A 24744-nucleotide genomic window follows, 5' to 3' on the forward strand; every position below is an offset into this window, starting at 1 on the left:
GAAGGCGACAAATGTACTTTCATGCTTTCATCATGTTCCAAAGTTGTTTGCACGTAAATTGTGTGTTTATGTGCATCGTATCCTAAAGTTACATGTTGAGCAAGCACTTTTCGTTTTGGAGGAGGAATATTCGAAAGCAACAAAGAAATATTGGAATAAAATCCTTCTCGGACCACACTTTCACTGTAAAACACTTCGTCTCTGTTTTTAGGTTTATATTCATATATAATAATATTGTTATCTCCAGCTATATTATAGAAACTACATGTCATATGTACTTCAGCTACAGCAACGACCCACTTTTGATCCAATTCGATTGACTCACTCAACTTTGTACGAAAGTGAGCAATTGTGTTGTCTGGAAACAAGTCTAAACTTGCATTGGAGGGTAAAGTAAGATAGAAATCGTCTTGTGCCATAGTGTCAACTAACCTAAACTTGAGTAATATCAGAAATACATACCCATGATCTCATGGCTCTGGGCCAATGTACAAACGCCTTATTTCCTTTTCGCTTCAATATTTTTTCAATAATAAAAGGTCTATTTGGATCCAAGTTAATTTTCTGTAATTCAGGTTCGTAAAATATCCCTTCTATAATTTCTCCGTTCCAATCTTTGATTCTATACGTGGGGGGATCAGTACTTATTTGTTTGTCAACGACAAAAATTTCCTGTGTCCAATTAGGCAAATAACCTTTTTCGAATTTGAGCTTGTTTTTACTTATTCTTACATAATTACCAATATTAAATTTAAATTTGATATTTTCTTTTGGTTTAACGCGCAAGCGAGACCACACTTGCAAAGCATTATCAAAATTTACTTCTGCAGGCGCCATTTTTATGGATCTATGGTAAGAATGATTGTAGGATTTAACAATTTTAGCTAGAATATCAATATATTTGTAGGTATTATTTGCAGTGAAATGCTTATACAATTTTGATTTCATACTACGTATAAATCTTTCGACCACGGCTGCTTTCATTTCAGAATTAACACTGTAATGTTGCACATTATACTTGTGAAACACTTTCTTCACATGAGCGTTGTAAAACTCTCTGCCTTTGTCTGTCTGACAATACACGGGAGGATATTCCAACATATTTATAATCTTTTTGATAGCCTTTGCCATAACCTCGCCTGATTTGTTTTTTACTGGGAGACAGTACGCTTGTCTTGAAAACACATCAATTGCACAAAGAATGTATCTAAAACTGTCGTTAAATCGAGCGATATTTTGCATGTCAGCTAAATCCATTTGAACAAGTTCAAGAGGAGCCGTAGCTTCGTAACGTTTACGAGGGAAAATTTTACGAGCAGGAACATGTAAGGTATACGCATCCTGTTCTGACAACCAGTTCTGAATTTGAGTTCTAGATTGTGTTGAAGCCTTAGATAATTTTTCACTATTAGAAAAAGAAGTAGGAAGTTTATGAGTATAGTACAAAGTTTTCAGATCCATATTACAAGTCTTCCCAAATCAATTCAGGTTTCCTTTTTCTTAAAGGGGCTGGAGGCGTGTGTGTAACAATATATTCGCGAGGGATGTTTAAAGAGTGAAGAATGCGTTCGAACTGATCTTTTCCTATTGGTTCCCTGCTTTTTTTACGTGGGCGTACAACTTCGTTAATCAAATCGACTATATTGGAATTTTGATATAATTTCCCATGCATAGTGACTGTTCCTTGAGAATCCCAGCTTATGTTCCGAGAAGCAAGCAATCTTTTCAATAACAATTCTGTCTTTTTCTGGAGTGTTTTAGGCACCGAAGCAATAATTTCTTCTTTGAGTGTGGCAGTTTGTGGAGGTTCTTTTCGCTCTGTATCTACACGTATTTCTTGTTCTTATATCACGGGTAAATATATCTGACTGGGATTCGTATGTTGTAAGTATCTTCGAAGAGCCTGTTGGTATAATTTCCATTTTTCGGGTTCACTATAATCTTGCCTTGCCAATATAGCATGAATATCAGAATCTAACCGCGATTCGTGCATTTGTGAACGAGCGGCAGAAGCTTGCATTGCGGCTCCTGCTTCTTCAGGTACCAGTATCATTTTTTTACACTCATTTGTTAAACAAGGCACTTCCTAAGACTGCGATAATAGGGCCAATAAGAAAAGGTAGAAATCCAGCTCCTTTTTGTATAAGCAACTTTTTCTTCTTTTTAAGCGAAGTGCTCTTTGCAGCTAGCTTTCGTAGAGTGACTTTAAATTTTTGGAGCTTAGACTTTTGTACTTTTGAAAGTGGAACATTCCCTTTTATTGTATTGGCAGCACATTGACCGAGAACGCGTACTAGATCGGGGGACGCACGGTGCAACAATAGTTTACGCAGCTGAGGGTTGGATTTGCACAAAACTTTGAGCGCTGGAGCGTGTTGGTTCAGTTGTGAGGTCATTCTGAAGTACGCACCAGAAATGACTTGTTTGCGTGCTTTCCTGCCGCATATATAGTTAATTGTTCGTCTGGAAATATATGCGCCCTCATTCTTAATATTTCGGGACTCTGTTGTGTCATATCGAACATTAAATAGCTATGAGGTTTCTCTGTTGCATCTTCGAATGCTTGCAAAACACTTCTACTTTCGTCAGGTTTGAATTGTCGTGCCAAATAATGTATTTGTTGCTTATCTCGAGGGTTCTTGAAATACACAATGTAATGCGCGTTCAAGCTTATATCCCGCATCTTTGCACCTTTATGAAATAAATTTTGTACAATAAATATAACACTCATGTTCTTGTGGTGAGAATACTTGGTAAAAATGTCTGCTACTGAAGAATCTTTTCCACTCTCGTTCATCAGATCGTCAATAATAATTAATCCTGGAGATTCAATATCCATATTAGCAATATCGGGTATTCCTTCAACAAACTGAATATTGGTGTCTTGACACAATTTAAGATTTGGTCTAACAGCGCCATACGCCCAGAGTATCGATTTCGGTACTCGAGTAAACATTTCATTTTTATAAAATAGTAACTTATCCACAAATGTAGTCTTCCCGCTCTGAGAAGGGCCGCACACAATCATAGCAAACGGGTGACCAAAGCGAAAATCCATTGTAAAATGAACTTTGTTCCAACGTGAGCGTTTATTTTATGTTCTCTTGCTTGAACAGCAAACACAAAATGGCTGACCTATGCGATGTAGTCAGTATAGGTGCCAATATTTTCTCTGTTGACTCTATTCGGCGCTTAAAATGCATTTTGTCTACAAAATACGTATCCTTCCGACATTCACATTCCGGGGGAACATGAAATATAGTTTCTATGTTTATAGCAAAATGTACTTTTGACTTGTTCATTTTTCGTTTCAAAATAAAACTAATGCTTGTTACGTACATGCGGAACATTTTATCTTTACATCTCGTACGGTAAAAAAAGAGATGGGGAACATCTAAGTCTAAAATATACTCGAAAATACTCTGACAGAAGGTTGACGGTTATCTGAGATCGAAATTTTCAGCTCATGCATAAAGTGGCTCTAGGACCCACCAAGCCTCAATAAAAATGGAAACATGCAGTAAAAGCACTTGGAGAGTTGTGGTGATCACATCATATGAAAAACATGCAAGAACAAGAATATATGGAACCCTGCTCATATATTTAGGAAACTTTACCTACCCTAACAGTAAGAAAATACCGAGGAAACTCTAAAATAAACAAACTTTCCTACGAACGAAACCAAAAATAGCGTAGTGGAAGTCAATAAACCCTAACAACAACAACAAGATTCAACAACTACATCAAAACAAAAACAACAACAATAATAATAATACTAATAATACTAATAGTAATAATAAAGTTTGTGGGTACAGTTTTACTTAAAAGTACTTCTTCCTTTGTGATAGAGAAATTTTTTAAATAAAGAACAAAACTCAAAGTTAAGAATTAAAAAATATAAGATACAAAAGGCAATAAATAGAAAAATTAATAAAAGAAGTTGAAAAAATTATCTTTGCAAGTCTAAACTGGAATAAACATTCCTGCCAGAATAGATGAAATTGTGATATTAGAGTAAAAAATGGAAATAAACTTTTAAAATAACAAGTTAAAAGTTGAAAAATGTCTTTGTGAGTCCCCAATTTAATAAAAAATGTTGCCTGAATAGAAGAAATTGTGATATTAGAGTAAAAATACACAAAAAATGCGAAATATTGTCTCTAACAGTAAAAACATCTGGTCAATTTTACATGAATCCTGATGATTATAACCCAATAATCAAATGGGCCGTGGTTCGCAACCCAGAAATAAGAGCAAATAGTGGATCGCATCCACTTTAACCTGTAGATACTGGAACTGAATGTTCCTAGTTCAGCCAAATTCCTTACGGATTTGGTTAAATAGTCTTTGCAATGTTACAAAAGGCGGGAGAAAACATCGCGTAGATTACTTCTGCCAAATAAAATTGGAACCTCAAAGAAAATCAATACTCGTGTGTAAAAATTTGGCGACACTTGACTTCCATTCAACTTCGGAAGAAGACCAAGCGATGGGGGCCGTAACAATAGAGAACCTTTCTTCCCCCTCACATGTCCATGAACGCGCGCGGTTTGGGGGTGCCGATGAATGCAACCACATAACAGGTTCTTCCGTAACAGGTTAATATTAATAACATATCTTCTGCCCGCATACTTCGTTTGCATATAGGATACATCGTTCAATTTCTTCGCCTTTAAAGCGAACATGTGTTATAATATCTTCTACCTCCGATCGAACGCGTCGACACCGGTTGAATTCGGGTAAATCTGGATCCTTAATTATACCAAATATGACTCACCACCGACGCCAAAATGGCCGGACGTGACGCCTTAGAATAGGCCAAAAGTGTATTTTGTACCTTAATGGAAAAACCATTAATTCCAAGTTCCCACGTGTGCATAAAGCACCCATGACTCATATCCGGCAGAAACGCATTAATAAAATACAACAATAGTGTTAGAATAGTCCGAAAACGAACTCCATAATAGTGTCTTTTGTACCTTAATGGCAAAAACCATTAATTCCAAACTCCAACGTCAGTATAAATCATCTGTGACTCATATCCGGCAGAAACGCATTAATAAAATACAACAATAGTGTTAGGTTAGGGTAAAAACGGAATACATAATAGTGTCTTTTGTGCACTAATGGAAAACCATTAATTTCAAACTCACACGTGTGCATGAGTCATCGGTGACTCATTTCCTCCTCCAACCACGACACGTGGCGCTAGATTAATTAACAATAGCGTCACCCCTCGATAATGAATAAAAAAACCATTAATGTCAATTAAAGGGTATATTGTCAGCTCTTATCTCATTCCAATTCTACTAACACTATATTTACAAAGCAAACGCACAAGAATTATGCTCATTATTTTGTTACAATTTGGTAGTCTATTAAAATATATTTTATGATTCACCACAGGTTGGCAATAAAAGAGAAAGAAGTCTCAAATTTGTGAACATGAAACTTCGCAAGATCTTACAGCTGCAAGTTTTTATGGAATATGTAGAAACGTCAAGAATAGGGAAAAAACAATGAAATTTGGAAAACGTTAGGGACAAAGTCATTAAATTAAAAGTCAGACTGAAAACAGCAATAAGGTTTGAGACGGTATAAAAAGCTTTCTACATAAAGCAGAAGAACAAACAATAGCTCAAAGAGAAACGAAGAATACTTAAAAAGCCGGACCCTGTGACCGAGTGGTTTGCCCATCGTGCTGAGACGCCAAGGGTCCCGGGTTCGAATTCCGCTCGGGCTTGGTTGTTTGTAAATGTCCATTCATCAATTTCATCATTTCATCACTCATCCCCATCTTCGCAAATTAGCCAAGAGGCACAAAACGCGAAGTAAAATAAACTAAATCAGTCAGTCAGTCAGTACTTTAAAAAAACAGCAGGTTACAGCAAATGTGTTCTAGAATATGTAGGAAAGAAGAAAATGGAAGGATATAAATAAATAAGATCAACAACTAAAACAAAACATAATCAATTAAAGGCTGATTTTGAGAAGATAAATTGTCAAAGGCAAAATAATATTGGATGATCAGGTATGTAAGAAACTGAGGACCTAGAAAAATATAATGTATGATTTGATGTTTTGCGAGTCAAACAATATGGTATTTGCAAATAAGAAATTAAAAACAATGTTGATAATAGAAAATGACAAAGTCCCGATATTACGCTAAGCAAATTCTCCTTAGAGTACTAAATAGGTATTATACGTTAAGGTTAATAGTCCAGGAACACTTTGCCTTCAATAAAGGAAAGGTATACGGGATGCAATTGGATTATTGTGAGCAATTCCCGAAATATGCCTTGAGAATGTAAAGGAAGTATAGGGATCCGGCAATATAAATCTACAATTTCAATATATTTCCTATAGTAACACAATACAGCTAATATAGTAATTGATAGATAACATAATGCGTAAAACAAACTGTTCACTTCGTCTTATTTTTTTGAAAATCACATCAGGTAAATAACCACCATTCCGTGTTGTACACTCACGGAGTCGACGAACAAAAGTATCCATTAAAGACACCAGCATTGGGGATGGAATTGGCTCGACTTCTTCCTTAATTCTTATCCTCAGAGTCTCTAATTTATGGATACGTGTTCACAAACTTGGCTCTGAGGTACCCCCAGAGAGAGATATCGCAGGCAGTCATTGTGTGCCGTGCAGCTACCGTACAATGCACCATTCATTACTTTTAGAATACGCTTCTACCTCAAAAGCAGGCACACTCCATTGCTACAGAAAAGGCATCTCTCGTGCTTCTACGTAGCATGCTGGGTTTCATCCCCACTACGGGGCCGTAGTTAATACCAACCTTTGAAAGTGGTAGATATATATATATATATTGCACGACCCTGTATTTATAGTATTTGAAGATCTGGAAAAAATAATTAGATAGAGGAATTGGGAGAAACTTACAGAAATACTAAAATGAATTGGTGTATACATTAGGAAGAAATGACACACTTAAGCAACCTGTATATGAATCAACAAGCTACAGTGAGAGTAATGGGAGAAATGACAGGGGTAAGTGAAATTGGGAGAAGAGCACGCCAAGGATGCTACCTATCACCTATATTATTCAACATTCACTTAGAAGAATTAGTAAAGAATGTTCCAACAGTAAGTTAGTTTTATTATTAGGAGGAAGAATAATAGGCAAAAAACTAAACGATGGTGGATAGTATGACATAAGACTTAAATCTCCACTGGGAGCAATTAGAGATTAAAATAAATGTGAACAAAGGAAGGGAAATCAGAGCGAGAATGGAAACAATATAATATGCCTTTAATAGAAGAAGACCTGTTTTTTTGGTCTTTTCGACAAACAATAAAGGAAGAAAGTGATGGAGTGTTTTTCTTGGAGCGTATTGTTGTACGCTACAGAATCCAGGACATGTGAAATGGACAGACAAAGTAATAATTAAAAATGCCTTAGAAAGGGTTAGTCGAATATAAGCTACCTCGGAAGTGATCAAGAAATAAGAAATGCATTGGTTGAGGAACTGGTTAACAAGCTACTGCCTGCTAAAAGACGGACTAGAAGGAATGGTAAACGGGAAAGAGCCAGAGGATGAAGAAAAAGAAGAAATAATATCATAATATTAAATTAATTGCATGGAACATGAAACTCAAGGTCAGTAAACGTTGCGGGTTGCAGTGAGAAAGCTACCTGTTAAAGCATATTCGTATTCTTTTTCATTTGACAAAAACAGGTGAAGTGTTTATTTATGGATTTTCTCTTCTCGCTAGATATCGCTGAAGCCTTGTTACCAAGAGTCCCTCTTTCGATCTCCAATGGAGTCCAATGCAGTCATCCGAACGCCACTTGAAAACTATAGGTTCAGGCCAAACCTGTATATCTAGCAACGCAAGATCTTCAGCCAACTTACACAAGACAACACCAATCCTAGAAGAACCGACACTCTTCATATCTGTACCTGACGAACGCTACTAATGACCTATGGTGTTTCCTGACGCCAGTAGGAGACATATTTAAGAAAGGAAAAAGACGAATACAAATGCATGGCAAGTTTCATGATTTCCATCACTTCATTATATTTTTCATAATTTTCAAAATAAATTGAACTGGAATAAACAAAATATAAATTTTAAGACGTGTTGTTTCTTCGTAACCAAGTGTTAGGTAATAATCAAAATCTAATTATTGATAACAACTCGTTTGAACCAGTTTCGAAATTCAAGTACTTTGGAGTAATACTAACAAATGAAAATGACATTAAAGAGGAAATAAAAAGCAGGGTTAATTCAGGAAATGCATGTTACTTTTCTCTTCACAAACTTTTGTCTTCTATTTTAATATCTAAGAAACTAAAAGCTAAAATATATGAAACAGTAATCTTGCCTGTAATATTATATGGATAAGAAACTTGGTCCCTTATATTGAAAGAGGAACATACATTAAGAGTATTTGAAAATAAGATCCTTAGGAAAATATTTGGGCCTAAAAGGGATGAGGACACAGCTGAGTGGAGAAGGTTACATAATTTAGAAGCACATCATTTGTATTCATGTCCAGATATTATTAGAATGATTAAATCAAAAAGCCTTGGGTGGGCAGGCCATGTGGCACGAATGGGAGAGGAAAGAGGAGTTCACAGGATTCTTGTTGGTAAACCTGATGGTAAGAGACCTGTAGGAACACCAAGACGAAGGTGGAGGGATAATGTTGAGGTGGACCAAAAGGAAATTAGTAGGGATGAAAAAGAGTATATAGATCTTGCTCAGGCTAGGGACAGATGGAAGGCCGTTTTGCTGCAGCCATGAACCTAGGGAGTTAGTTAGTTAGTTGTTTCTTCGTACATAATGTTGTACTTACTTGAGAGAGCGATTTTGTTGCTATGAACCATCCAAAGGAGTCTTCTAAAACATGTAACAGTGGTTTTAGGCACGATCAAAGAGGCAACAGTTCTGATTCTTGATCCTCTAATTTTTCACAATAAAATCTACATCATGAGAACGTGGAGTTTGAATTCATTACTCGGTAAACCTGCAGACATTACTATGGCAACCCAACATTCGGTACGACAATTACTTTTAATTTTGTTATCTGTTCTCATACCTCAATATTGAGCTCTTTCGTCCCTAGAATTTCATACGATATTCTAATATTGAAGAAAGTGGAAAGGAAACATGATTTATAAAATATTATATTTTTAAAACTATACCACATTATTTTCAATAAATTCAAATTACACAAAATTCTTTATCTCAGGAACCATTGACTGAAATTTGTTGAAATTTGAAACAAATTAAAGGGAAGTTTTACTATGGAAGTTAAACACATATATTCGACTGGGTCTCGAACCTATACTTTCGGAGCGAAAAAACGATTCGATGAGTCACTAGACTACTGAGAAGACACTCACAACCTACATGTGGTTCAATATTCAGACTTCCATTAACATAAATCAAGAACTTTTTCCTTTTTCTTTTTAAACTAAAACACATAATCTGGTTTTATGTGCAGGAATATTTTCAGTTTGATACAAGAGTCGTTTAACGTTGACCTATACATTTGGGCATAAAAAAGTGATGATTACCTGGAGAACGGTATAACTGTGGGTGACTGTATTCATCATAATTCGTGAGTATTGCGTGATCGCCCGATGTACGTAGTCCGCGCATGCGCAATAATGTTAGCAAAAATGGCAGCAAATAGTGTGTCTGTAGCAGTAGTATTTAATTCAATTCATTTTGAAGAATGACATGAACTTTGAGAAACTTGCTATCACAGTATCGAGAATAAATGGTGTCACGGGCAAGTGTGTACGAATAGTGTCACCAGTCTTGCGAGGACGATAGTTTATGACGTATGAACCGTCTTGAAAAGTTCGTGAGATTGTGATATGCAAGGTGTTATTAATTTGGATGTCTTTGGGGAAAGGGTCAGAATTAATGCTCAGTATTATTGCAATATTAATGAAAAGTGCGTGCTTACTTAATGCCATTCGCGAAAAGGATCAGACATGTTCTCTGAAAATGTCATTCTTCACCACGACAATGCCCCGCCACACATAGTTAATTTGTCAGCAGTAACCCTCGTCGAAATGCACTGTTAGGTTTTGCCTCATGCCCTTACACTCTGGATTTATTTTAGTATAACATGCGTTTAAAATCCTTCTGAGAGGTAGGAAAATGAAGACAGTGACAGAAGATGTCCTGCAGTGGCTATGTCAGCAGTCAACTTCTTTCTACGCCGAAGGATTCAATTAAATGCTACAACGATTGCGGCACTGCCTGTACAATTAGCGGAAATACTCTGAGAAACTGGCCTAGTTTGTTGCTTGGAGGACTTTCCTTTTTTTATATAGAAATAAAAGTCTTGGCCAACTTTGTTTGACCCTTGTAAAATAAATCACACAAGAAATAATTCATTTTGTATAATATTTACAATTGTACTCGCAATATTACAATTATACTATCTGTAAATTTTGGTGGTACAAGTTACACAATATACAGTATCACGTACAAGAAAGGTTGTATTTTTAATGCATTTGAAATAAGGAGTTATTGGTATTGCATGAAATTCTCTTGCGAAATATTTGATTTAAAAATTTCAAAACTCCACCAACCGTCTGAGCTAAAATGAATTTGATTCCAGGAACTTACAGTGCACGTTTCGACTCCATCATTCATGGCGCAGAAGTTGTCCTCCTCGACTTCCTTGAGGGAGTACTTGGTGTCTTCAACACACTCGTCCCTCGACATGGTCCTTGCCCTCCCATACCCCAGAACAGGCCGGAAGCTGCCCGCGTCGGGCTCTCGCGTCCATCCAATGCTGTACGCTATGTCTCCATGGGCGTGCATACCTTCAATGAAATAACGTATGCAGTACCCTACATTGCCAAGTACATTGTCATTTATGTGGATCATAATGTTATATATTATGTCTGTACGAATTATCGCTTGTATAATGAAAATGTAAGAATAAATGTAACAATTTCTCTTTAAATGGACATTATGTCTAGCTCAAATGGTAAAATCAATTATCATGCTGTTCATTCATGCTCAGTGTTGCCATTAATCCAAGATGCAGAGAAAGAGGAATTGTCTGTGTGCATAGGCGCGTGCACACTAATTTATTGGGGGTGACTTAAGTGGAGCTTCAATTGCCTATCTGGACAATGTTACATTATTTGTTGTACGGTAATTTCACATTGCGTTTTTATAGATACTATAGGTTTATCAAGATAAAACTTTAACATTAAAGTCTTTCAGTATTCGTTATTACATTAGAACAGGTTTTTATTTCATTGTGCCGATATTTGTGTTATTCAAATCATCAAAACAAACAATTCAAAATGAATGTCGGTTCAATATGATAAACTCTAAAAGATTAAATACAATGCAAGGCTATTTATTGTTAATATCAGCTGATTCGCTCTCATCACAACTTCTCATACAATTACAAAACAATTTCTCAAAATTACCAAATTGCTGTTATTAAACCACTATTATTATCGCTCTGTAAATTTCTCAGAGTTCTTCCACAAGTCGGTGTACATTTGCTTTACTTGTGAGCGCCGTTACGATTGCTACTGCAACCTTCCAGTTATGTTCAAATGTAAACAAGCACACAAGCTTTGTGAGTTGAAGAATCGCAATCGGGGCAATTTTTGGCTGACTTGTGGAAGAATTCTGCGAGACTTATCAAAGGAATTTTTAAGGATGCATTAGGAAGTGCCGGCACCCGTGGCGGAGTGGTTAGCACATCGCGCTACGACGACAGGGTTCCCGGGTTTGAATCCCGGCCTGGGCATGGATGTTTGTAAGTTTCCATTCATCAATTTCATCATATCATCGCTCATCCCCATCTTCGCAATTAGCCAAAAGTGGCACAAAAGCGAAGTAAAATAAACCAAATCAATCAATTAATCAAGCATTAGGAGTTGACCAAGAACCCCTGTCACCTTCTGTGCGTGCGTGAATATGCTATATATATATACACACAAGCACTTCTTGTACAAAAATGTATGTTTTTTAAGGAAAACTTTCCTGTCTATTAAAATTTCTTCCTTAATCTGAATAGTAATTTTCATGCGATAAGCTATCCATTAATTATACGAAAATGGTGTTAATGTTTTACATAATTGAACGATTGTTATAGAAAAATACCAAAAATAATGACTTGCTAATATACTTGTATATGGCCATACCTCTTTCCCCCTTCTCTCCTATGGATATGCTTGGTAAGCATATGGGGTTGATATTCCACGCAAGACCAGCTTCCTTCTCGAGCATAACGAGGGCAATGTCACTGCTGAAGTGCGTTCTGTGATCCGTGTAGTTGGGGTGGATGACTACTTTCGAGATCTTCTTAATTTGGACGTCCTTGTCCAAGTGAGTGGCATAGTGGACGCCAAGCAACACGTCCATGCCATCTATAGGCGTCCTGGAAGCAAAACAATTAGCACAGCGATGGTATCTTTCTCATGTAGGGTAGAAAATGCAAGGTGCAAAAATAGAAGTTGCCTATTATGTACCCACACAAATTAATTTCTTCTGTATAGACTTGTGAAGTACCATTTCTTCCACTATGAACAGCTCCATGCTGCTGTGTAACTTAAAAATAAATAAATAAATAAATATATAAGAAACAGTGATGTGCTGATCAGACATAATTCTCTATTTGAAGCCGGCCTCTGAGATACCAACATTGCTACATGGTTATTATATTGGTTACTTGAAAGAGAAGATAGTATAACCCCACTCATACGCCCATATTCAGCTTTCCTGTAAATGCCACACAAGAAATTCACTTTCACTCAACTTTTCACATATCAGAAACCAAGATTAAGCCTAATACAGCGTTCTCTCTTCCACAGACTACCCGGCCAATACAACACTCTACCAAACCAAGTTCATATTTTTGAAAAACAGTCACGTTTTAGAAAGCTACTGTGTAACAAGATGTAATCCACTTTATCTCATATGTATGTATTTTAGTTTATGTTATTATTGAGTGGCCGCGGTGGCTCAGTCGGTAACGCGTCTGACTACCATGCTCAAGGTCCCGGGTTCGATCCCCGGCCTGTTCAAATCCGGGAACTTTTCTAACGGTGGAAGCGGCCCCTACGCCCACCCAGCGTCGAATAACATGGGTACCTGGGGGAAACCCTGGGGGGTAAAGGCGGTCAGGGGCGTGATGCTGATCACATCACCCCCACTCACGACCTGATCAAGAAAGTGTGGGGCGTTACCCCCACACCCCCTATACGCCTTCATGGCGTGGTGTTATGCACAGGGGAACACTTTACCTTTTTTACCTTTTTTTTATTATTCTTTATTGTTACTTCCATTCTTATTTTTTATTTTTTCCATTGTTATTACATTCCATTGTAAAAGGGCCAAAGCTGTATTTGGAATTCTCTGGTAAATAAATAAATAAATAAGTAAATAAATTTTAAAATCCATTAAAGGATATTATTAACGGAAAGTAGTAACTAGATATATTTATTTATTTATATATATAAATAAATAAATAAATATATCTAGTTACTACTTTCCGTTAATAATATCCTTTAATGGATTTTAAAATTTATTTACTTATTTATTTATTTATTTATTTACCATAATAGCTAATATAAATTCAATGGTTTCTGTGTTCTTATTTCTAGATACTGGAAATACTGTGAGACTAGTGTGTTCTCTTTCCATCTCTGTAGGCCAATAGCGACGTTTAAATATGAAGGGTGAATATTGATTAAATAATTGGCAGAAAGGAAAGACCCATATGTCTGGTTGATGCTTTACACTTAGCTTATACTTTGGCGTTCTAGAAATCAAGTAATATAATTTGTTCAATTTAATTCCACTAGAATATTCAAAGTTTGTGGAGACATTTTACGGACATTCGAGCCTCATGTACACAATGTAAATATAAGATTTAAAGGCAAACTCATAATTTTAAATGAATACCTTAGTTACAATATACATTGTGCATTGTATATTAATACAATAATAAAATTAATTCACAATGTGATTATTCAATATGGAATGAGGAAGAACTAAGAGTCATATTATTGTATGCTTTAGAGAATTAGACTTATGGACCATAATTAATTGTGGCTGCCAATATCAATCGATCAAATTACATTTGGAACTTATTTGAAAACGTGTAGATAGTATTATAGCTTATATTAGGAAAGCATACAACACTAAATATGCCAAAATAGGACATTCTCTGAAATTCTCATCAAACTACCTTGAACACAAAAAATTGATGTCACATCTTCGAATCCATTAATATAGTTTTATTACAATGTAATCTTAATGACTGCCTTACTCATCAACACAATGGGCTGCTGTAAGGACATATCTGTCGTTGATAAGGGATCCGCCACACTCAATTTGATCGTAAAGACGAATGGCCGCCAGCCACGGGTGCTTGTGGGACTTCGTTTCCACCTGTCCTACGACATTGAGTTTAGCTCTTGTTCCACACGCTGAAAGGAATGAAACAGCATATCACTTTTTATATTTGAGCTATTTGATTAACACAATAGATTATTCTCAAAGGGACAATGGTTGCTCGTGCTACATTAAGAATAATGTTGAATATGCTCATAGAAAAACGGTGTTTATGTACCTTTCACAATGACAACAATATAATGACACGAATAAAGCCAAGTTTTCCTATATATAATGCCAGTGCATGTGTTCCATTTAGCACTGCATTACCATAGCCTTAAATGTCCACATTGTCTTATACACATGAACATAATCTGTCACACATCTATACTGACTGAATAGGTGCTAATTTATTTAAGTCGTTGTTTCCTATGACAAAGTTATGTGTAACCTTTGTTTCAACTTAACCATGTGTACACTTACAATGTATTTTTGTGTACACGTATGGTTATATTTTCAACCCAATTCCGATTTAGTTGTGTTTCACGTTAAAATTTCTGTAAATTGCAACATATCCTAAAATTTGGCCATTCCTTAAAACGATGCGTATTGCCACCTCTCCTGAGAATTATAGTTAAGATGCCTCGTATGATAAGTATTTTTGAAGGGAACTTTCACGGAAATGTCAACCTTCATTCCAACGAAGCGAAAGCTATGTACGCAAGATGAAGATGATCTCATACGATAGTTATATCTGTAGTTAATGGAATATGCCATTGTTTAACTAAAACAATATAGTAGTTGGTTTGCAACACTGTCTTGCAACATGGGTGCTTGGCATGATATGCAGGTTGTGCATCTTAACGATCCACAAACTCTCTGTATGTGGCAATAAGGAACTAATAAGGTAGTACGGTAACATTAATATGCCATAGAAGAACAATTTAGTGTATTTCAGTATGATGTTTATGTATGTAAACTGAGACATGTGCGTCTTTTAATCCTACGCAAAAATGGTAATTCCATCTCAATTTTTTTCAATTTTTTTGCATAAAAACGTTGGCTGCAAAGGTATGCATTGGTGTTACTCAAATGTTTAATACTTTTATGTGGGGCTTCCGCGATGGTGTAGTGGTAACGTAATCAAGGCACAAATGGTTCAGATCCCACTTTAAACTGTAGGTCCAATTAGCCACATTGTGCATAAAGTGGACTAAAAACCAAAACTCATTCAATACTTTCATGTCCACGAATATTCAAGGCAAAATCATATGACGGCTTTAATTGCTATACTTCTCGAGATTGAAATCTTTATAATATAGTGCATGATTTAGGAGGAGTGAGTGTTAGGCCATAACTGGTTTTGTGAACACAATAATGAAAAATATGTAGTATATGGAGAGTTTTTTGCATGTCGTTAACTCTACAGTTAGATACTTTGAAGATGAGGAGCATTATTGCACTTTAGCGAAATCGGACGACGGGTTCGAAAGTAGCGAAGAAAAATTTATTATTACGCTCTGTAGTTAGTGTTCTACAATTTTATACAAATATTGTTTAGAATATAATTTTCCACGCAATGAACTAAGTTTACAGTAATTTGAGGGCATTTACTGGGTTCACACATGTTAAGACAATTTTTAAAATATACTGTGTAGTGTACTGTAGTGTAGTTGATATTAGGGTTTATTGACAATAGGTAACAGTCTACAATTGCATTTGAACGAAATCGCTAGAGGCATTTCAAGATAAATTTTTGTGTGTATAGGTGAGTAGTTGATGTGTGTGTGTGTTTGGAGACCTTAAAATAATTGAATTTGTTATGAATGAATGGGAAAAGAAAGTGATAGAAAAAGGAGGTGACAAAATAATCCTGTTTTGCAGATATGTGGACGATTGTTTTGGCATATGGAAGTGAACAAAGAGACAGCTCTACATTTTTGCAAAGAAATAGAAGATGAAGAAAGAGTGATATAATTGGAACTCGAAATAGAAGAAGAATACAAGTTAAGCTACCTATATATATTGTTGAAAAGGAAGAGAGGACAAGAAATTGAAACCGCTTGGCATCAGAAGAAGTGTGCAGCAGGGTTATTCTGCCACAAAAGAAGTGATGTAAGTAAGGTGATAAAAATAAATTTTATAAAGAATATGGAGGACAGAATCAAGAAAATATGCACCAAAGAATGTGAAAAAGAAGGCAAAATAAATAGCCTATGGAAGCAGCTGGAAAAGAATGGCTATGAGAAGCAGGATTTACTGGACATAAACAGAAGAAAAGTGGCAGGGGAGAATTGGAAGGGAAAGAAAAAGAGGAAGATAAAGAAAATGAGAGGAGGTTTGGAATAAGGAGTATGGGGAAGACCACAGAAAGTATATGCAAAGTGCTTAGGAAAGCGGGCATTAAAACTTACAGTAAGGGAGGGAGAAGCATCTTAAGAATAGCGAAAAATGCAAACAAGAAATAGGATAACAGAGAAGAGGAAGTAGAAGGGATTATCTAAGAAGTGAAATGTAAAGAATGTGAGAGTGTGTACATAGGAGAAACGAAAAAGAGGCTGAAAGACAGTTAAAACAACATAGGGATGATGTACGACTTAAGAGAGAGAGAAATGCGATATTTCAACACACGAGAGAAACAGGACATGACATAGAGTAGGATGAGGCTAAGCAGATAGGAAGGGAGAAGATAATACTAGTGAGAAAATGGAAGGTTGCCAAGGAAATAGAGGAGAAATGTGAAGAAGACACAATGAACTGGAATGGGGGACTGAAGTTAAACAAAGAATGGAAGAAGATGTTAGAAAGAGTGGAAAGGACAAGAGAGAAAGAGGAGAGAAGAAGGAAGAAAAATGAAGGAAAAAGAGCGTGAGATAAAGAGTCCAAACACATTCTGTATGGAAGTAAATATGTTTAGCCTTTTAGGTGAAAGTACAGTTGACAAGGGTAAGCCACCTGCTTGAATGTTCCAAAACAATTTTCTAATAGAACTGTGTTAAAAAGATAAACATAAACATTGGCGAGGTCTTGCCCGGTCCCCCCGGAACTTCCGGTTTAGGCCAGTCCCCGTTGTTGCCAGTGCAGATTCATCTGCATACGAAGTAAGAAATGAGCGCTTGTTTTCATCAGTTGTGCGACGATAGTCAAGAAAGGTATTTGTTAAAGTTCTACTATGAAGGGGTGGACGTCTAGAATCCGTCGGATGATCAACTGCAGAGCAGATTATTAAAACATTCCGAGCGACAAGCGACAGCTGCTGTTTGTCGTCGCTCTTTAATTCGGAAGGTGTTGTTTATTTTTGAATGTTGTTTTCCAAGAGACACGCATTGCTGCAGTCTGAAAGCTTCCTTTCGAACCAATGAACTGTTGTTTGCTCAGTACCATGCATCGTGTCGCCTCGGTCTGTTGTATCGTATGCAAGGTGAATTGTTTCCTTTAGAGTGAAGGGGCTGTTGCTTGTCGCTTCGGTGTGTAATCTCCGTGCCACTTAAAAGTGATCAATGAATTTTTTCGAACCGAAGCGACACGACAAGCGGCACGTGTCGCTCAGATTCCCAATGGCGTGTATTGTGCCGCCTGAGACTTGATGTCCCATGAGCGGTAAATGCTTATTTATAGACTAAATGGGCCTGTGTCGCTTGTCACTTCGATACGAACCACTGCTGTGGCGTGTCGCTTCGGTTTGAAACTTCACTAAGAGGCGTGCTTTTCACCACAACACAATACACAGATAAACGATCAACATGCAAGTCGTAAAAATCCTTTCCGGGTACCAGTCCTCTTTTCGTTCTGCTTGTATCCACAGGCTTCGTCTCTCTACGTCCTTCGGAAACCTACGAAGTGATCTATGGTGATACTTGACTCAATAAATTTGTTCCCGATGGAACTGTGCAACGATATGCTACACAGCTGACTCCCTATTTCCTTGTAAAAGAATCTCCACTTTGCCCTTTCATATTAACGTCCATAGCATCGTAAGCGTAACCGGATGTTCGATGGGGACCAGACGAGTGCGCATGCTCCGCAGTAGCTCCACCTTTAACACCGTCTATAGTCCGGAGGGGAGTATGTTTGTGTATATAATCGTCCTGTTTTTGTATCTTGTTACACTTGTACTTGGTACAGATTCTGAAGAAAACCTAGCTAGAAGGTTGAAACGTTACGTTTAGTTTATGTTTTATAATAAAATAAATTACTGCCTTGGTCAGCATATTTAGTTTTTCACCTCATTTGATTGAAATCAGTTAATCATTTTAAGATGGTAGACGAATATAGTATTTCCTATGCGCTCCAAATTCTTGTAATATTTTGAAACTTGAGTCTAAAAACTTATTCGGAGATTAGAATATGAAATTCCCACTTCTACTTTAATTCTAAGTTTTTCACACAAAAGGAGTTATAACGTATGGTGTAGCTTAGGAGGGTTGGGGCAAATTACAGATGTTATGACCAAGATATCTACAAGAAAATTAGACTTGAGGAGCTGCATTTTTTCTCAAGTACATTAGAACGATAACTGATATTGTTTTGCATTCTTTATCGATTGATAAAAGCATTTGAAGATATTTTGAAATGCTCTACATTGTACTAATATTATCAGATATATATGTATCTGGACATTTGTGAGTACTCAGCAAAGATAATCCGAACAATTTTAATGAATCGCTTTCATTATAATGCGTAAGAAGCACATTGAAATGAAGTGTGAACATGTAATACATTGCTATATTTTTATCTCTGAGAACTTAGGTGAAAATAGAATACTTTCTCTTAAAAATGAAGCCTGACATAGAGCGGAAATATCTCAAAAGATCACTTCACTAATGGTGAGATAGAACGCATATTTTGTATCCACGCTAGGAATGGGTGACTAATATGCATGCTGTGAATAAAGTCCATACATATTTGCTGAACCAGTTTTTAGCTCAGATAAAGCTATAACTGTTGCAAGAGATGTGTAACTTGCCATGCTGCTTATTATCGTTCATTTTTCCGCGGTCTTGTCAATCGGATTATTCTCTCTGCTGGTGCGGAGCAAGTTGCCACGGTCGAGTGAGTGACGTCACCTGTTAGACCGAGAATGGAAAAACGAAGTGATTTTTTTAAGCACACAACATTAGCTCCATACTCCAAGGCGGTTCTGCGAAGAACCTTGTCGTTTTGTTTTCCGACCAAGCAGCACGTCGTACATGTAGAATTTTCATACGTCCGTATGTCGTCAATCAACTATGTACAATCCAAATAAAGCCATTCTCATTATTCCTACTTTTGTACAAAACTCAAGGTTCTGAGACATTTTTTAAGATCTCCGCCATTTTCCAACTTTTCAAGGATACATTGCAACCGTTCGTCAAGATGGATGTAGGTTGATTTTCTACAATTCTGCGGAATGCAATTGAAGTCTTTTCTCCTAAAAGCGTGAAAACTAGAAGAGGCATCCGCTTTTAGTACACTTACAAGCTGTAAGACGTGTGGTGTACTCTGGATATGATGCGGTCCAACTTGTTATGCCAACCCTCCACTGGGTTGTTTGTTCGGTGCTTTGGTCATTGCAATTCCAATTTTCCGTTGGAATGTTTGGATTATCCAGCCATTGTTCTATGAAATAATCGTTGAACGCTCTGATTTTCTGCCCAGATGGGCAGTCCTCCATGACGAGGAGCAACCTTCATCAATACGGCTTCTGGGTACTAATGCTAGTACACTACATATCCAAACATGACGGCATGCATTTTCGTTCTGAAGGTATTTTTCGGCGAGGCCTATATTTTGAAACTTCCGCCAGATGCTCTGGTTGAAATGATAATTACAGCCAGAAACCTGGGAATCGGAGAACGTCGCACGTAATTAATTGATTGCTACAAGTTCAAGATATATGCCGAGGGCTTTCCTTGATATAGTGCTGAAAAATTGACGGGTAGAGCAGCAGGTACAAAATCATATGTGCTGTGTTCCCAGAAAGTCGTTACATATATTGGGGCCTCCCCGATGGCGTCACCTTGTAGTCAAGGGGTCCCGGGTTCGATACCCGGTGGAGGCACATGGCACAGTGGTTCGGATCCCACTTTAAACCGTAGGTCCAGTCCCGATTAGCCTTACTGTGCATAAAGTGGACTTAAAACACCAACTCAAACTCGTTACATATATTATAATGCAGATATAATTATAACATGAATGTTTCGTAGGTTTCATTAATAAAAAGGGAAGTAAATATGAAATTTTCAACCCACACTGATATTAAATGTACCAGTATTTACAAGTTTAATTTTCAACCAACAGAGTGAAATGGTCAACATTTTGCTCTGTTGGGATTTAGCTGTCCTATCATGGCTCTATGAGTGTCCCACAATCGGTAGAAGTGGGGTATGGTTGGTGGACTACAATGTGATCCTCCCAGCAGTCCTCCATTCATATTGGGGGTTAGGCGTAGAGCTGACAACTCTGCACTGTAAAAAGACATGTCAAGAAACAGCAATATGAGGCCATGGATGTTCCCAAGGTAAAATATTCCGGAGCTAAAATAGTCCCCCGTTCGGATCTCCGGGTGGGGACTACTTTGGGAGGTCCCTGGACTAAGGATAAGATCTACATTAGGAATAAGGATATTAAATTAGGCACCTGGAACGTTCTGAGCCTTTACCGGCCTGAGGCATTTCAGTGTACAGTTAATGAGATAGTTAAGTATAAATTAGATGTAGTAGCTGTCCAGGAAGTTAGGTGGCCAGGAGAAGGGAATTGTAAAACTAAAAATTTTACTTTTTTCTATGGTGGTACTGAAAATCATAATTTTGGAACAGGCTTTTTCATCAATAAGAGAATTATCTCGGCTCTTAAAACAGTAGAATTTATTAATGATAGGATATCATATGCAGTTGTAGAGGGTAGGTGGTGTAAAATTATTTTAATAAACATACATGCACCAACGGAAGATAAAGATAATAATACTAAATATGATTTTTATGCAGAGTTAGAAAAGGTCTTTGATAAATTTTCTCAGTATGATATGAAAATTCTGTTAGGTGACTGTAATGCACAGATTGGCAAAGAAGATACATTTAAACCCACGATTGGTAAAGAAAGTCTTCATGAATTAAGTAATGATAATGGTATAAGATTGATTACTTTTGCAACCTCAAAGAATTTAATTGTGAAAAGTACCACTTTTAAACATAAAGATATCCGTAAATATACCTGGTCTTCTCCAGATGGTAAAACTCATAATCAGATAGATCATATTCTCATTGATAAGAGAAGGTTACTAGTATAATTGACTTTCGTACACACAGATGTGCTGACTGAGCCAGTGACCATTATTTAGAAATTGCTAAATTAAGAGAAAGACTCTCAGTGATAAATCAATAGCAACAAAATATATCAGTTCTAAAATTTAATACAGGAAAATTTGCTGATGAAAGAATTAAGAGAGATTATAAAAATTAAACTGTCAAATAGATTTGATGTTTTGCAGGATTTAAATGATGATGATAATATGAATGAAACAGACGTAAATAAGAATTGGGAGCACATACGTAATGCAATAGAATCAGCAGCTAAAAAAAAGTATAGGATACCATAAATCAAGAAAAAGTAAGCCATGGTTTGATAATGAATGTCATAATCTAATAGAAATAAGAAATCAGGCTAGACTTAGGTGGTTAAATAACTCTGATAATATAAATCTAAGCAATTATAATAGAATAAAGCGAGAAGTTAACCGTACATTTAGAAGTAAAAAAAAAAGAGATTACTTGAAAAGCAAAATTAACGAAATTGAAACAAACAGCAAAAACAAAAATATCAGAGATTTATATAAAGGTGTAAATGAATTTAGAAAGAAAACCTAATAAAAGATAAAGACGGTGATTTTTTGGCTGACCCAAGCGATATTCTAAATACAACCATAGTGACAATGAAGTTCGACCAGTCACAAATATAGGAGTGTGTTGTGAAAGAAGGAGAACACATGCATATGCTGAACATATTTTATTCAGCAGGCTACATGGAACAAAGGAAAACATAAATTTCCGCTGCAACGCAGCAATGTATGGTGTCCACACAAAATAAAACATTTTCGTCCATCTACACGTGACATTGAAGTTCGACCACTGTTAGAGGGGATCCTGTTTACCATGGTGTGACGCCGCCCCGTCGGCGAATAACTGTGGCAATGCGTCGGGGCATGCTGCAGACGAGACGTTCATGGTATTCCACATCGATGCGGTGCCATTCCTCCTGCCGACGCCAAGGGTCCCGGGTTCGAATCCCGGTCGGGTATGGTTGTTTGTGATTGTCCATTTTCATCCATTTCATCATTTCATCACTCATCCCCATCTTCGCAAATTAGCCAAGAGGCACGAAACGCGAAGTAAAATAAACTAAATCAATCAATCAATCAACCATTCCTCCTGCAGGCAGGCGATAAGGGCAGCCACTGTCGTGGGTCCCCTCTGTTGCACACGTCGCTTAAGAACACGCCACACATTCTCAATTTGCGAGAGGTCGGGACTCGATGGTGGCCATGGCAGAGTTCGCAAGTAATGTCGAGTCAACCATTCTCTTGTCAGCCGCGCTGTATGAGGCCTGGCATTGTCGTGTTGAAAGATGAGACGCCGCCTGTGGAACAGGTGCCTTCGCACTGTGGGAAGATGCCGCTCCAGTATGTGTGTATGGGCGTGCGCATTCTCAATGCCCTCACGGACGTGTAGTGGGCCAACCCCAGATGCCGTCATGCATCCCCATACCATCACTGACGCAGGTTTCTGTACCCGACGTGCATAACATTTTGCTTCATTCTGTTCCTCCTTCCGACAAATGACTGTTTTCCGTATTTTCCCGTACACAACATTGAAAATGGATTCGTCCGTCCACAAAACCCTGTTCCACTGCCGAAATGTCCATCCCCGGTACATTCGTGCCCACCGTAGTCGATTGCCTTTGTTCAACATGGAAAGGAAGGGTTTACGTTTCGCCTTGTACACTGGGTAACCGCATTGCTGTAGGTAACGGCGAATGGTTCTGGTTGACACTTCAATGTGAAAGCGTTCTCGAGTCCACAGTCGTAATTCGGCCACAGAAACATGATTGTTGGTCTGGATATAGCGCCTAAATATCCGTTGGTCACGCACTCTCAGCAGGCGTTTTCGACCGGGGGCCTTACCTGGCTCTGTAGTACCCGTATTTTGGTGGTGTTTGATGATGCAGTGGACGGTTGACTTGGGTAAGTTCAGTTGGCGCCCTATTTCCCGTTCACTGAGTCAATCCCGTTGCAACTCCACCACTCTTCGCCTCACGGTGTTGTCAATAGGTTTGCCCCTGGCCATGGTGATGATGCACTGCGGTTCCTCGGTGCACAGCACGCGCTTATATACGGCGGACTCCCTTATCGTGTCCGTGACGTCATGCTTCCGTTGAATGCGCCGCTATCTGGAATTTTCCGTATGGGTCTGGTGCCTGGTCGAAGTTCAATGTCACGCGTATAGTTCCCCGTTCTCGTTCTTTACGTGACCTTGGGTGCAACTTGCTGGGATCACGATTCTTGCCTGCTCACACGCCTCCTCTTACACACATGTCACTTCAGGGGGTCACCGATTCCACCGCCTATGTCTCTGTGCATTTAATCACTTATTCCTTTCTGGTAGAAATTCATTGTCACCAAGGTTGTAGATGGAAGAACTACTTTAATGACCTCTTAAATGTCCATGTAGGTAATAAATCAGAATTAAATGAAGTCCACACAGCAGAACCTTTAGTTCCAGAACCTAACTTGACTGAAGTTAAAGATGCTATTAAAAGGCTAAAGAATAACAAAGCACCTGGCATTGATTTAATACCAGCTGAGTTAATTAAATATGGTGGAAATTCGTTAATATGTCAAATTCTTAAATTAATTTGTTTAATATGGAATAAAGAAGAAATCCCTCAACACTGTAAATAATCCATAATTGTTCCTGTGTTTAAAGAAGGTAATAAAATGAACTGCTAATTACCGTGGAATTTCTCTACTCTCAACAACATATAAAATATTATCTAATATTATTTTAACAAGACTAACCCCATATGTTAATGAAAATATAGGTGATTATAGATGGTGATTTAAACGTAACAGATCAACTACAGATCAAATTTTTCACATTAGACAGACACTTGAAAAAAAGTGGGAATATAATCAAAATGTCCATCAGCTATTCATTGATTTCAAAAAAGGATATGATTCAGTCAAAAGAGATAAATGATATAATATATTAGTCGAGTTTTGAATACCTAAGAAGCTTGTTAGTATGATAAAAGTATGTACCAGTGAAACAGAAAGTAAAATTCGTGTGGGTACTAATGTGTCTGACAAATTTACAATTCATGATGGGTTAAAACAAG

The 24744-nt window shown here is 37.3% G+C and overlaps 1 protein-coding gene across 1 annotated transcript in view; it reads right to left on the reverse strand.

Moving 5' to 3' along the window:
- LOC146003242 (tryptase-like) overlaps positions 1–24744 on the reverse strand; it is a 76054-nt gene that overhangs the window by 19049 nt on the left and 32261 nt on the right. Inside the window, exons 3-5 of the mRNA XM_083141417.1 lie at positions 14309–14468; positions 12180–12415; positions 10633–10832 (exon numbers count right to left, since the gene is read on the reverse strand). Of these exons, the coding sequence (XP_082997543.1) occupies positions 10633–10832; positions 12180–12415; positions 14309–14468 (596 nt within the window). The remainder of the gene's footprint in view (positions 1–10632; positions 10833–12179; positions 12416–14308; positions 14469–24744) is intronic.

Source organism: Lepisma saccharinum, chromosome 20 (assembly GCF_977018435.1).
Source record: "Lepisma saccharinum chromosome 20, izLepSacc3.1, whole genome shotgun sequence".
Taxonomy (NCBI): domain Eukaryota; kingdom Metazoa; phylum Arthropoda; class Insecta; order Zygentoma; family Lepismatidae; genus Lepisma; species Lepisma saccharinum.